Genomic DNA, 15,892 nt, shown 5'->3' with positions numbered 1-15,892 from the left:
GAATTGACAATTGGGATTAGGAGGGAAAGATTAGTTATTTTGGTGCGGACTGGAACATGAATTGTGGTTGTGCCTGTGCCCTTTCTCTTTGTCCTGTCCCATCCCTCTCTTAAACTTGATGGAAATTTGTCTTCTTTCAACAATATTAACTTTGTAACTGTCACACCAGTTTTTAATACAAAGCACATTAAGGAGAGATTAGTTGTAGCACCTGGACAGTCTAACGTTATTATTATATCTCCTCCAGTGCTCCAATGTTTTTCAGTTTATTTTACCATGGATAAAAAGTTTATAAGGAAGGATTTTCCATGGGTCAAACTAGACCCATGACATCAGTCTTTTAGTATCAGATAGAGATGAGCGAATAAATTCAAGAGGAATAACTATTTCTGGTGGCGGTGAGTACTGGAGGGGCTGGAGAGGTGAGCAGATGGTGAATATAACGATTTCTGGTGGCGGTGAGTACTGGAGGGGCTGGAGAGGTGAGCAGATGGTGAATATAACGATTTCTGGTGGCGGTGAGTACTGGAGGGGCTGGAGAGGTGAGCAGATGGTGAATATAACGATTTCTGGTGGCGATGAGTACTGGAGGGGCTGGAGAGGTGAGCAGATGGTGAATATGACAATTTCCAGTGGCGGTGAGTACTGGAGGGGCCAAAGAGGTGAGCAGATGGTGAATATAGCGATTTCTGGTGGCGATGAGTACTGGAGGGGCTGGAGAGGTGAGCAGATGGTGAATATGACGATTTCCAGTGGCGGTGAGTACTGGAGGGGCTGGAGAGGTGAGCAGATGGTGAATATAACGATTTCCTGTGGCGGTGAGTACTGGAGGGGCTGGTGAGGTGAGTAGACGGTGAATATAACGATTTCTGGTGGCGATGAGTACTGGAAGGGCTGGAGAGGTGAGCAGATGGTGAATATGACGATTTCCAGTGGCGATGAGTACTGGAGGGGCCAAAGAGGTGAGCAGTTGGTGAATATAACGATTTCTGGTGGCGATGAGTACTGGAGGGGTCAAAGAGGTGAGCAGATGGTGAATATGACAATTTCCAGTGGCGGTGAGTACTGGAGGGGCTGGAGAGGTGAGCAGATGGTGAATATAACGATTTCCTGTGGCGGTGACTACTGGAGGGGCTGGTGAGGTGAGTAGACGGTGAATATAACGATTTATGGTGGCGTTGAGTACTGGAGGGGCCAAAGAGGTGAGCAGATGGTGAATATAACGATTTCTGGTGGCGATGAGTACTGGAAGGGCTGGAGAGGTGAGCAGATGGTGAATATGACGATTTCCAGTGGCGATGAGTACTGGAGGGGCCAAAGAGGTGAGCAGTTGGTGAATATAACGATTTCTGGTGGCGATGAGTACTGGAGGGGTCAAAGAGGTGAGCAGATGGTGAATATGACAATTTCCAGTGGCGGTGAGTACTGGAGGGGCTGGAGAGGTGAGCAGATGGTGAATATAACGATTTCCTGTGGCGGTGACTACTGGAGGGGCTGGTGAGGTGAGTAGACGGTGAATATAACGATTTATGGTGGCGTTGAGTACTGGAGGGGCCAAAGAGGTGAGCAGAGGGTGAGTATAACAATTTATTTAATTTTTTACATATTACATTTTTTAAGCTCTGAGGTCTATAAACACCCCCAAACATAATAAGATACCTTAAATTAGCAGAATTTCCTGGGAAAAAAACACACGGAGAAGCGAATTTGAACTTTGCCTGATTCGCTCATCTCTAGTATCAGACTTATTAGATGACTGGTGGCATCAGCATGCATTGGATAAAGATCCCAGCATAAAGATAACTATCAAAGATATAACCTCCACTGCCAAGCCGTAACCATATGCTACAGTGTAATCTCATATGTCAGTTTACTTAGCTCTATATGTCAGATCAATACATGTATCAATATATTATCAATGAAATAAAAAAATGGCAGCTGCTTAGACCTGGCAAACATCAACATCTAACATATATATATATATATTGGTTTCTACAATACATGTTCCATGATCATTACCTCTTCCACACGTGCTTCCTCCATAACTTGGCAAACACAGGCAAAGGAAGGAGTTTATTTCATCAATGCAGGTCCCTCCATTCTGGCAGGGGTTGGACAAACACTCATCAATATCTGGGAAAACACAGAATATGCATGTGTCCATACTAATACTAACAACAGTATGCAATACCTTTAAGAATAGGCAAACGGTGGCATGCAGAGAAATATAAATGTAAACCAGTGATGATAAGAATGGCCACGATGTGTGCAGCACTCATCTAAATCCGCACAATGTGTTCTGCTTCTCAAATAAATTCCATGGAAGCTGGCATATCTGGGAACTGTCCATGCAAAGCTTAGTATGCCCTATGTAACTATCTACGTATTTAATCCCATTAGTCACCTCTGTAGCCACCTCATTACATATAGAAAATTTCATGTGCCAGTTTTTAGTAAGAATCTATTATGCATAGCGCTTTTCTACCATGCTATCTTTCCTGCGATTCACGTGAAGGATGGACGTTTCATCTGAACCTAGTCAGCTGCTTTCTTAACCCTCCGATAGGATTATAGACAGAATAGCCGCGCCTCTTAATTTTAGTACAATTTCATGTTTTCCCATTCTAAGTTACACATACTATATTTGCTGTCATTGACAATGGGAGAGGGTAAGTGAAAATCCCCTTCTGACTATGACTACACATGGTACCTTGTCTGGGGTGTTTGGTAAATCATGCTGAGGAACATGTAGAACTGAGGCCTCCTACACATAACATGCACACCTATGTACACACAACTCATGCTGCCATATGACGCCTCTCTGTAGCACTGTATTACAGGAATATTCCCATCCAAAAGCCATACTAATGGGACCAGCTACTGAGAAAACAGAACATCTTTGCATGCCTCTGTATGAAATCATACAGGAACAGTTGAGCCTGATAGATTGCAGTGGCTGCTGTATAACGACTCGGAGCATAAACAGAGCTATAATATGAACGAGGCCTATTATGTGAAGCTTTTAAAAGGAATATGTCACCAGGTTTTTGCTATATAATCTGAGAGCAGCATTATCTAGGGACTGAGACCCCGATTCCAATGATGTATCACTTACTGTCATTTTGATACAATCATTGTTTCCTCTCTAGCAGTGTTCAAAATGCTGAACCCTGTATAACTCTGCCCACACCACTGATTGACAGCTTCCTTTGTACACTATACATTAACTGAAAGCTGCTAATCAGTGGTATGGGCAGGGTTACACAGAACAGTTGACTAGAAAGCACAAGACACCTAGTCCTGTAGTGATAATCTCCTGCTGATAATACACTGATTTTGCTAAAACAGCAACACACAGCCTAATAAGTGACACATCACTGAAATCAGGCTCTCAGTCCCTACATTATCCTGTTCTCAGATTTTATAACAAAAAACAGCTGACAGATTTCCTTTATGTAAAGTTTTCATAATATTTTCTAATTGTCAGTACTCTGGTTTAGAAATTATTGATAGCCCCAATCTGTACTAGGTGTTTGACAGGAACATTACTTAGTTTATCTGCTTAGCAAGCATAAAAAGATGAATAGTTTATACATTATTTATACTAATGATTCAACCCAGCATCATACTTACCAATTTCACAATTTTCTCCAGTGTAACCCTTATTACAGATGCAGCTATATGTGCTCCCATTAGACTGACAGGTCCCCATGTGCAGGCAAGGGCTGTGAGAACACGGTTGAGGTTCGCCTATGAGGTAAAGAAATTATCATTATTACTACACATTTCACTCTAATACACGTAAAAAGCATATAACTTGCATATGGGATTTAAGCCTAACCTCTGTGAATTCTGCTCTCTGCTACAGATGAGTCAGATTTGTAGGGCTCCTTGGGCAGGCACTATACTGGGGAACCTATGGCAAATACTGGAGAGCAGTGTCAGACTGAAGAACATTGGGCCCACCAGAGGATTTGATTCTGAGGGTCCACCTTTCTCCACCACTCAAGAGCCCCATAGCAGCTGCAAGGTTTGCACTATGAACTCTCCTGAAGGAGAAGCCAGGGCCCACGGGAGGATTCTCCGGTTCTCTGGTGGACTAGTCCAACCCTGCTGGAGAGCTGATTTGGGGCCAAAACAAAATTGGGAATGCTACAAATTTCCAGAAGATTGCTTAACTTTTTCACCCTGGTTTGAAAGGTATTTTCTATAACCAGGTGTATGGTACAATTCCCAGAAATCTTCAATATCAAAAGACAAAATGGGAAAAGATGAGCACAAGAGAGAAACAATTGAGCAAGTCCTTCCTCTGTCATGTTCCTCAGGTGCTCAACACTCTTTGGCTTCATACCTCAAACAGGACAGGAAAGACTGAAAGCCTGGTATACTACTCTGATTAAAGTGTATTTTTTTAAACAAAGTTTATTTAGAAAGGTAAAATGTACATTGCAGCCATAGAAAGGCAAAGAGTAAAGGTTTTAGTCAATAGGAGACAAAAATCTGTAGGATCAGCGTAGCGCAAGCTCACGCTATGCCAGGCTTGACAGAGTACACGGCACCAAATTCATTACAAGGTGCACGCCACCTCCACTAAGTAGCGTGTGCCTCCGTGTGCTGTGCCTGAAATGCTACTCCAGTAAGGAACTAGAATAGCACTTCTGACATTGAAAACACTGTCAGGTTTGATTAATTTGATGGGGTGCATAGCCACACCCTGTTCCACACCATCTCCTCCCCATCTCCACGCGGTTTGACAGAGCAGATCCAATGTTGTTGTGTATCACGGTTACATAAAAAAACATACTTTTCCCGAGGATGGCAAAATACCCTCTCAACCAAAGTCACTGAACTCCACATTGAAATTATGAGGATATATTATTGAAACAAATACATTACATTAGTATGTGTATGGCTAATATAACCATAGCAAAGTAATCAAATACAGAAAATACAGATCTAATAAACCTGTCATCTGTGCATTGTGTGCCTCATTCAACTACTATAGAGCACATAACTAAGCCTACTTTGTCCACAATAGTACAGTATGTATATTAAAGGGGAAAACTGTCGGTAAAGATGGTATATGAGTCCAACAAATATTTCAGACTGATTCAGCGAAGAAATTTTGCCATAATTCTGGAGTAAATTGTTTGGAAAGTAGCCAAATTTTGCAACTTTTGTTTTTTTCACGCCAGTTTCTCCCAGCTTAGCCAAAAATGGACAGAGCTGGAGTGGGATGGGGGCGCTGAGGAGTCGGTACATCATAGCCTGTCAAATTTATGACAATCTATGGTGTTCCTTACTCCAGAAATCTTGTTCCAATCATAGACTGGCGTAAGATTTCTGGTGTGGCATAGAGAGGTGCATGCCACTCATCAGATACTCCTGATTCACTAAGAGGTGTGCGAGTAAATCGCCGGTCTTGATGAATTCGAGCCTAAGAATGAGTGCACAGGGTATGAAGATAGCTGGTGCCCCTATGCTATATCTTATCACATTTCACAGGGTGACCTTCTTGTGTGTAGATAACTATGAATTCGAAGATTTAGGCTTTATGTTGAATTCAACCTTAAATTAATGCTATACTGAATGTTTTCAGGATGTGATTAATAATGCTTCCATGGCTTAACTACAACTGAACTATCTTTGAACTATTTATTTTTCGTAAAAATGGTCTAAATTGGCCAAATGGATATAATTGTGTTATATATAAAATTCTTCATAAAATGTATTATTTCACATTATTGAGATTGTATTATCATGTTTGGTATATGGAAAGATGCTATAGTGTAACACACTCTGCAGAGTAAATTTTAAGGATAAATGATGAGGATTAAAGGGTAAAGGTGCAATGTCTAGCTAATAATGACAATCATTAGTGCAAATTTAATGTTCAGCAGCCTGATAAAAATGAAGATATTACATTTCAACCTAAGAAGAATTTTTTTTGTTTCTGTTTATGTGCAGCAGTTTTTGGCAATAAAACAGTTAAATACGGTAATTAATGGGTTACTGCTATCTGCCATTCTTTGCTTTGTTACCAAGAACAAATTTTTTCTAGGCTAGAAGCTGCTGGAAGATGTGTAGAAAGCAGCAAGAAGAAAGGACAATAAGAAAGTACAGAGCATTTGTGACAAGGACAGTGATAAATGGGGGTCTGAACAGGAGGGAGTGAATGGCAGCTGAATATAGGAAAGAGACAAAAAGGTGGCGAGGGCATTAGAAATGTGAAATATCCAGAAAAATAAAATATAGGGAACGGAAAGAAACAATAATGGAGGAGAAATAATAGATAATAGAAAAGATAATAAGATGTAAACTTGGATGGATTTTGGATGAAACTATGATTGATAGATGGCATGAAATCGTAATACACAATACAATGGGAAATATGTGTCCTCCAATGTGAAATATAAAGATATTGGAAACATTACAGTACAATACGTCGCATTCCTTTAGCTTACTTTACTGAATATTTACAGTATCTAACATAACTTTCATGACAGATCCAATACCACATTTACATCTGTGGGCAGGGATAGCTTGGCTTTTAGACTCCAAACATCAAGAAGGCTACACATTTAAAGGGCTCAATAAAGGTATTGGATGTTATAGAAGGGGGTCTCACACTCAGTACTCCCTCCATATATATTTTTCTTGAGTACTGTCAGTAAAATGTTGACACACTGGGCACTGGCACATCATGTAGGTAACATTGGGTAACAGATGAGGACCTTGCTGGAGTAATATTCAATACTAATTACATATGGACTAATGGTTGTATTAGGGTACCGGTAATATACTCTCGGAATTAATTGGTTACCTAGTCTAATGATATAAGAGATTCCTCATATTATATTTGGCAACCTAAAAGTAATAATTTTGCATACAATCGTTGTGCTGGCTCAGAATATTTGGCATTGGTTCCTAAGTTTGGGAGTAATGTCTTTGTCTAATTTATTCACAGCTGTCAAACAGGAAGGAGTGGGCATTTGGCTTAGTCATTACATGTGGAGTGTGTTGTAGTGTAATCTGCCATATGTGTCATATCAGGGTGCGTTGTAAATCTCTCTACTAATAGTCAACTAACTGAAGCAACTGCCATAAATGTCAAGACTTACAAAAAAAATGAAGTAGTTATTTGGGGAATATTTACAGACACTATACGACCCCTATTAAATTTGCAATGGTCTTGGAATAGGCTCGCTGGGCCTCATTAACAGAATGCAGCTGCAATGTTCTCGCTTCTTGATTGGTAGATAGCAGAGAGAATAGCCATGGTTGCTATGGAAACATTGTCACCTGGACATATGGATCCACGGGTAGACTATAAGTGAAAAATGCATTTATTGCTAGGGAAAAGAATGCTGTAGTAGAAGGTTAATTGGGTTCCAGAGTTGAGGATTATTTTTTATTTAACTAATCTCAATTTTTTTATTGGACTTTATGACTAATCCCCATAAGAACATGGATATAATAAAAACCTACAAAATATCTCCAAGTATATTGAAACCAATTTATATTACAAAGTAACATCCTTTCATATCTTGTATGGTACTTTGGATGTACACTCTCCCTGAGTCACCATGAAACCGTTTGTCACTTGTGTATTATTCTGGTTACTGAGTTATATTACAAGATTGGAAGTGATATGGAGAAGATGTAAAATATCTAGCATGATTTCTCCGTTTCCTTAGGTAACCAAGCAGAATGCAATCATATACAGAACATATAATGTGCAAGTAAATTGAAACAATTCATCAACAAAAAGTATTTATTGTGCCAGAATAAGGAGGAGGGGTAGTCATGGTGCAAGAGGTATAATTCATGGATTCAAAAAACTCTGCTCTGCCTTCAAATTTTGTGCAAAAAATGGACACTGACAATTCTGTAAGAGAAAGAATATGATAAGCACTCATTTTGAGTGGTATGGGAACAGCGCTTGGAATGCAGGAATAGACTTTCAATGGTATAAGTGCCCACTGCACCCCATCAACACTTTCTCGTGGAGGGCACATATTCTAGCTTATTATTCAGATTTCCCTCTTTACTCTCAACTCCTAAACTTGCGCAGTTCTCATTGTAAGGCCAGCTGCCCGCTTTACTGCATGTAATGTGGATATAGTTTTTTGAAGTGTCATTACTTGATTTGTGTGGACATTATAATTTAATCATAAAAAACCCACATGTGTGTACCTCCTGGACCAGCGCTATTCCACCAATGTCAGCTGTCACGTGGCAATCGGCTGTAGCCTTTATAATTCCACTCTGACAGAATACTGAAGGCTGCATCTGATCAGTAGCTGATGATTAGCTGCAGCAGTCATATAATAATCTCACGTGACTGCTGGATTACACAGCACCGACATCCAAAGAATATCACCAGCCAAGGAGGTACATATATGTGTTTTATTTTTTTTATGATGGACAGTTTAGCTGTCCATCATAGAAAAAGGTGGTTCTTTCCTTAAGACAACCCTTTTAATCTTAAAAGCATATGTTAGAAGAATACAAAAGACAGGTGGTAACTGAATCCGTGGATTTAACTACAGGACTAGGCATAGCTGATATGTTGTAAAGTAGCCAGCTTGCCTTACATTAAGAACTGTGCACGCTTAGGGGTTGAGGGTAAATCTGCATTATAAGTAAGAATATGTGTGATTGGTGAGGAAAAGAGGAAAACCATAGGCCAAATAAACCAGTGAATGTCTATCTCACATCAATCTTTCTCCATTTCTTAGACTGAGGGTAGTGAAGCATATCCTTAAACCCCTGCTCTGGGATCCAAGACTGCTTCACCTGACCCATACCGCACTTGTTTCAAAATGGCAGAATAGAGGCAGGTCAAATGTTGGGTAAAATACAGAATATACCTTGTGCACTGTGATCTTCAAACAACCATTGAGCACTGTCTTCACCGCTTCCACCTTCATTTTCCTTCTCTAGCGACGCTGTTTCTTCCAAATCACTGCCATCTGTGGACTCCAACAGTGACTGGAGTAAATTAGTCTGAGGATCACCAGTAGATGATACAATAGTACTGCTCTTAGAATTATTTTCTTCTTTTTCATAATTAATGTTGTCTAAAGAGTCTTTTGAAGATTCAGTGCTTGATGCTTTCACAAACTTTGTTGGTTCAGTTACCAGGCTTCCTAAAAATTCTGGAGAATACTCCTGTCTGTTTAAAATAGATGATGTTAGTGTTGCCAGTAAGTTAATTTTTTGATTAGGCTTTGATGTTTGGCTCAAAATGTCCGCACTAGTTTCTGCAGTCTTATCAGAGTTTGTGCTTAAATTGATTAAAGGGGCAACAGAAATGTGGTCAGTTTCCAGAATTGAGTTAATGTGTCCTGTAGGCATGGTCCAAACTTTGCTTGCCTCAGTTACCATCTCAGCTTTATGCAAGGCTTCATTAGAATTTGTAGCTTCCACTCTATAGTCCGAGGAATGACTTTCTCTGTCAGTAACCATATTGTGTATAAGTGATGGTGGAGGGTTTGTACTTTTTAGAGATAAAGGAGTTGGCAGAGTTACATCTGCGATCCTTTTGTCTAGCTCTTGAAGGTTACTTGTGTGAATTGTTGGGTGAATATTTTTTTGGATGGTTTCCATTGTTTCACTCTGAAGATGGTTATCGTTCTTTGAAAGAGAAAGAGTTTTCAGCTCATCAGACTCTTGTGCTCTAAAGACAATGTCAGGAACCTTTGTTACCGATATGTTAAAAATATTGGATATATACGATTCTTTTGTTTGAGATTGGTATTTGCTCTCTTTTAAAAACATTGTTAACTTTTCAGAGATAGTTTTCTCTCTGCCTTGCCTTTCCTGAAAATTAGTATATAGACCTATACTTTCATTCAATCTGCTATTAGCATCTTCCACTGGTGATGGAATTTCTACTGTTGGGAAGAAAAATTCATCTGGTAGCTGAGCTTCATATGTTGAATACAGTGGTTTTGACATTGCAGATTTTCTTAAAGAAGAATCACCTGAAAATCCATCAATATCTTCACTAGTATGAAATGTTCCCTCCAATACAGTATTAGGAGGTCTGGTGCCATCTGGATACATTGATATATGTTGGTCAAGTTTTGGCTTAGGAGCTGCAGGACTTTGTTTTTCCTCTGTTTTAATATTGTTGTCTGTTACTCTCTTATTTTTTAGTGTATCTTTGGATGGTGATGGTATCAATGTTGCTTTAGGTTCATGGCCTACATTGTCGCTGTCATCTTGATGAACCATGTTCTCCTTTAGTTGATCAGATTTCTCTGTTTTTTCACCAGCAGTTAATCCTAAAACCACAAAAAAATTGTTTTATCAAATCTGTATCCTAAACTGGAATACTACAATATATTAACATATTTCACAGTAGTGGATTGATTGGCAAATAGCAAAAAAGTTGAATTAATTATAACAATGCTCTCATCTTTGACTTCTACCCCTGCTTAAAAGAGTTATCTGGTATTTTTCTTATTTTTTCCTATGGGGCTTAAAACTTACAAGCAGGTAGTTGCTAACTACATGCCTGTTCTGCCCGGCGCCGATCTCTGCTGGCTCAGAGAGGTCACAGACCGCTCCTGCTGGCAACTTTGCTGTTTAATTTAATCTCAGGTTATCAGAGCAGCTTCTTCTCTTCCAGTCTACTTTGTTGAACATCATGCTGATTGACAGCTGGCTCCCCGCAGTTAGGCAGCAGAGAGTCAGCTGTCAATCATTATGACATCGGCAGAGTCACCCTGTCAACAGAGCAAAGCGGAAGAGAAGAAGCTGCTCTTTCGATGTGACGTCACCGGAAGCTGCAGAATCGCCAATAGAGATAATCTCTCTGCAAGCAGAGATCAGGACTGGGCAGAACATGCAGGTAGTTGGCAATTACCCATAGCAAAAAATAAGCAACGTCCTGGATAACCCCTTGAAGAACTGTTTACTTCATGTAAGGTGGCCAAGGGTCGCATAGTCAATGGGAGGTATGTATCACAGAGATGGCTGTCCTCTGTGATGTAACCCGGAGTGTTGCTCTAGTGCACGTAAGCACTAAGAGGACTGTTTGGTGCACCTGGGACTAGGTTACGGGTAGTTTGGAGAGATGGGAGGGTCCAGCAACCCACATACCTCACCTCTGGATGTGGTTAGCAACCTATAAAATGGAGGCCGTTGTTTGGCACATGGTCTGTGTGCTTGGAGGAAGAAGGCCTCCTGTGTGTTGTTGTCCCCAGACCGAGCCAGGATGCTGGACACTACGCAGCCTGTGTGCCCACAGGACTGGCTAAGCAGAGACTTGCTTAAAGGACACTTTACTTTGTTTTGCCTGAACTAAAGGCTGTTTGTATTCCTTTTTGCTTTTTGGTTTATGAAGTAATAAACCGACAAGGAACATGCTTCATGTTTGCCTCCCGTCGCACCCAAGTGAATAAAACCCCTACATTTTCCATAAGTAACAAATCTAAGGTTCGATGCACATTGCTGAAAGCTTTGTTGCTAGACATCACATATTTAGTTACAAATTACACATATAGATTTTCAAGACAAGGATTTGTATTGAGAATACTAACAGGAAACATGGAAGTGTTGGCAGGATAACTATGATAATGGATATATTTCACTAAGATAGCTAAAGGAGTTTTGGATGAAAGATGTAATGATAATACACTGCTACATCTGTAAACATCAATAATCCAATAACATCCAAAAGGCAACAAAAACACCTATCGACCATAATTACAACCCTACCAGATGTCAAATTTAGGTCCAATATCAGCTGTCTACTGGGAGATTTTTATCGGAAACTTTCTGGCAAAATGTATATAATTTCACACAGGTATGTACTGTATATGTCAGCCAAATAACTAGAGAGCAGCCCGTCTCCCCACCGACCCTTTATTATTTTATCTTTTATAATATGCACCTTTCAAATTACATTTTCTCTGGCCTACAAGCATGCTTGCATATACGTCTGAAAAAATCAACCTTATACTTGGAAATACTGTACATTATTATATAGGAAAGAAGTTAAGCACAATTGACACTCTTTTTTAATAATCTTATAATGTAAAACCTTTCTTTATAATTATGCCATTTTTTCGATAATTTGCTTATACATTGATTAACTTGAGAAAAAATAAGAAAAATGAGGCAAATGTATCAAATTCATATTCAAGGTTGTAACTAAAGGAGTCATTTAATTTAGAAAACCCATTTTCATGTACCCTATTACCATGTACACTTTGCTCTGCTACTCTGTATTACTGAACCGTATGCATTACATGTGGCACTGTATTATAGTGATGTTCCTCCTTAAGGGGAGGGTACAGTGTAGACATTATAGTATATACAGTGTATATAGTATATGCCCAATGTAGACATATATGGAGGTACAGTTTATTTTGCATTAGAAGTCTAATTGTCAAAATGGAGTCAAAATGTCCTTTTCAGACCCATAAAAATGATGGGGAAATGGGGAACCATCAACTTTTTCCATTTAAATCAGTTCTTTTTTTTCTTTATAACAACAGTCAAAATAGTTGAATGTTTCTGACAGAATTCATAAACTGTAATAGAAACATGTCATATAACTGCTCAACTTCAAAGATTTCATACGATGACTTTACAGGCTCCCATCCTCCTGGATAAGACAGATAGCAGCTTTGTGACTTTGTGAGCTGAAGACTGAAAATGTATTAGTGTCAGACAGATATCGCTCCAAGCTGCCCTTTTTTCAGAACATGTCAGTCTTCCCAACTTGTTTCCTTTGGTTCAAAATATTATTATGATTGATTCTTCTAAAATCGATACCACCGACTGTCCACCCTGTCCATAGCGCTACAAGTGTGCAAATAAATCAGGTGAAACAAGTGTAAATGTAGATCCTGAAAAATGTTACACTCTGGTTATACTTTTGTATTTCTTGTCTGTGTATGCCTTTTGGAATTTTATTAAGGCATAGTAGAAACTTTGTACAGAAGAAACTACTTCATGATTAGACTAAATAACCCCCTATTTATAGGAGGCCTACCAAAATAAAATGAAGGCTTTATTCTACTGTAAATTAAAATAAAAATAACAACTATCTTATATCTTTAGGAGATAACATGGCTTGAAATTACAGTTACAAAATCTGGTCCTATACTTTGGATAATGAATGATATTATTCTTATTTTTGTCAGATACACCTTATATGGATGTCGATCACCATCTACAATATCAACATCCTAAGTAACTTATTTTTGAATATATGTATTTTTATGATTATATATTATATGACTTTATCTCAGTAATAAGGTTTAAAGTGAATCTCTACCATTTATTGTCAAACTGATTAGGTGCTGATTAATTTAAAATCATATATTTATTGTAGTCCAAATCACATTTTCGTGATACAGATCTCTTAATGAGTGTTCTTTGGAGCTTACTACATACTGCTTTAATCCTATTTTCATATGTGAATTTAACTCCCGAAAGGGGTATTCTCAAATTTGGAAGTTATTCCCTATCCGTGGAATAACTTCATGATCGCCGGTGGTCCGACCACCAGGACCCTCACCGATTCCGAATGGAGTGGTGGTCGGTCATGTGCATTGTCGCTCCATTAACTCTTATATGAGTGGCGAAGATCAACTGAGCGCTGTGCTCGGCTATCTCTGGCAGTCCAATTAAGAATGAATGGAACAACAGTGCGATTGATTGACCACCGATGACAATTTTTGTTTTCCAGAAGGTCAGATAAGCCCTTTAAATGTGCAGAAAAAAAGAGTGTTGCAGGTACTTTATAATTATAATATGAGGAATTAGGAATTGCCATATGTTTAACAGTATTTAACAAGAAAACATCTAGATTGCTAAATTCACCCCAATAACTTTTATGGATAAAACAGATTGCATTATTCTGACTCGGAAACATGACCAAATACAAAACCAGATGGAAATTGATGATGAAACTGCATGGAATTTCCTTGGATACAAATACTGGTTAATTTGTATTATATTAAATGGAATATGTGAAGGAGTAAAAGACATTTCTTCTTGTCTGTGGAAAGTATTAGCATGTTTATAAAGTGGTGAATAATCAGAATATCATAATGTATATATTATTAATTATACTTATGCAAACAATATAATTATTTCAAAGCTGTAAACAGATTTTTATTATTTTGAAATCTGTAAGAATAAGTGGGCCAAATGTTCCAAAGTGAAATGTAGGGCAACTCTTTTCCCTGCGTCGTAACACTTCACAAAAGATTTGTGCCATAAATAGGACACCTCCCTAATAACTTTACAAAACTGTCGAGGTTTAAAGTGTGTCAATTAATAAATTTGTGCCAAAATCTGATGTTATTTTGCTTTTTACATTTTTAAAGTTTGCTGGAGTTTATTTTGTTTCTTTGTGCCTTATTCATCTTTCCATTGGTGCCTTTTTTATATGTGTTCAACTGATTTTTTTTATATCGTTCGCCACTGTGGACGAAGTTTAGGTTTTCCAGATATTTCTGCCTGATTCATCATTTGTGACTATGAAAAGTTTGTCACAAATGTACTTCAGTCTCCCCCTTGAGTGACATTAGGTATGCCAGATATTTTTTGCAAAATGTTATGAAACATGCAACTTTTTGAACTAAAGAATTATTAAAAAGGTTAAAAATAAAGTCAATTTTTTTACTTTGTACAAAATGTATGAGCGGCTTGTGCAATTTTGAAGACTTTGGCACACCAGCAAAGTACCATACAAAATAAAAGAAAAGTGACTTGAAAAAACCCTGCAAACAATGAATCAGAGCCTTTGGGAATGATCAGCTTTAGTTTAAGGGCTCGTGCACATGGCCGCATTTTCGGTCCGAGTATGATCCGACAAAACATTGGGTCGCACTAAGACAAATGTTAGTCTATGGGCCTGTGCACATGTCCGATTTTTTCCTCTGACAGAGACTATCCGAGGAAAAAAATGAAGCATGCTGAAGTTTGATCTGACATTTGGATCACACTTTGCTATGCAAGTCAATTAGTCTGTGGAAACCATCGGACTACACTCGGATGACATCTAGGTGCAGTCCGATTTCTGACAGAATGGAGAAGATGGAGACATCTTTTTCTCCATCTTCTCTTCATCCGAGAGAATCGTATCACACTGTGATCAATCTCTGATGAGAGAATCTCAAACTCGGATGAGAGAATCTATGGTCTTCTGCACTTGCTCCTAAAGTAATATATTAAAATAATTAAAAAAAAAAAATGAACAAACCGGGAGGTCTACAAATGGCTTATTCTCTCTCTAAATGTTCATTTGTACAAAGGCTCTTCTTTTTTTGTGCATATACATCCAATATAAAAGAAAAAGGCTCTGTGGCCCATAAATGCATCAGATCAGATGGTGCAATAAATCTGTCATTGAGGGGATTATATGCAATGGGGCTTTTCAAATATTCAGCTGTAGGTTAAATACTGAGGAACATAACAGTTTATCAAACCATTGGCTATGCATATTTTAATAAAAAACACTATTAAGTAAAATGTGATTTACTCCAATGTCTATCAACAAAAATTGGCATTAAAATTTTCCTAGCTTTATATAATTAGGGTGGTTTTAATTTTTAAGAAGTGGCCTGGAAGTCTTGTGAATCTCATTCAGCGGCGTAGCAGCAGTAGTCTCATCTGTGTCTTAATGTCTATAGGTAAAAAAGCCATCTAAAGTATTAAAAACATAATTGTAGCAATGCCAGATAGGCTAAAGTTAAATCTCAGCTCTGCAGGCTTTGATTAGTACTCCTGACTAGCTCTGCATATAAATAGGCTAGGCGTTTATATAAGGAAGTCAGCTCAGGGAAGCTGACCAGACTGGATGTGTCTTGCAGTTGAAGAGAGAAACAAGCCAGAATTGCTTAGAGAAGAGTCTGCACAGGTT

At 38.6% G+C, this 15,892-nt stretch overlaps 1 protein-coding gene across 2 annotated transcripts in view; it reads right to left on the bottom strand.

Moving 5' to 3' along the window:
- The window catches only part of NCAN (neurocan), a 398,804-nt gene that overhangs the window by 45,273 nt on the left and 337,639 nt on the right, over positions 1 to 15,892 (bottom strand). For both annotated transcript variants that reach the window (XM_073661046.1, XM_073661047.1), the window contains 3 exons: positions 8,874 to 10,292; positions 3,634 to 3,750; positions 2,020 to 2,133 (listed from right to left, as the gene is read on the bottom strand). In XM_073661046.1, the coding sequence (XP_073517147.1) occupies positions 2,020 to 2,133; positions 3,634 to 3,750; positions 8,874 to 10,292 (1,650 nt within the window). The remainder of the gene's footprint in view (positions 1 to 2,019; positions 2,134 to 3,633; positions 3,751 to 8,873; positions 10,293 to 15,892) is intronic.

This window comes from Phyllobates terribilis, unplaced genomic scaffold (assembly GCF_046119375.1).
Source record: "Phyllobates terribilis strain yellow unplaced genomic scaffold, ASM4611937v1 Scaffold_1__5_contigs__length_1240528914, whole genome shotgun sequence".
Classification (NCBI taxonomy): Eukaryota; Metazoa; Chordata; class Amphibia; order Anura; family Dendrobatidae; genus Phyllobates; species Phyllobates terribilis.
Note: the sequence above shows the minus strand (reverse complement) of the source record. Positions and strands in the feature narration are given on the sequence as shown.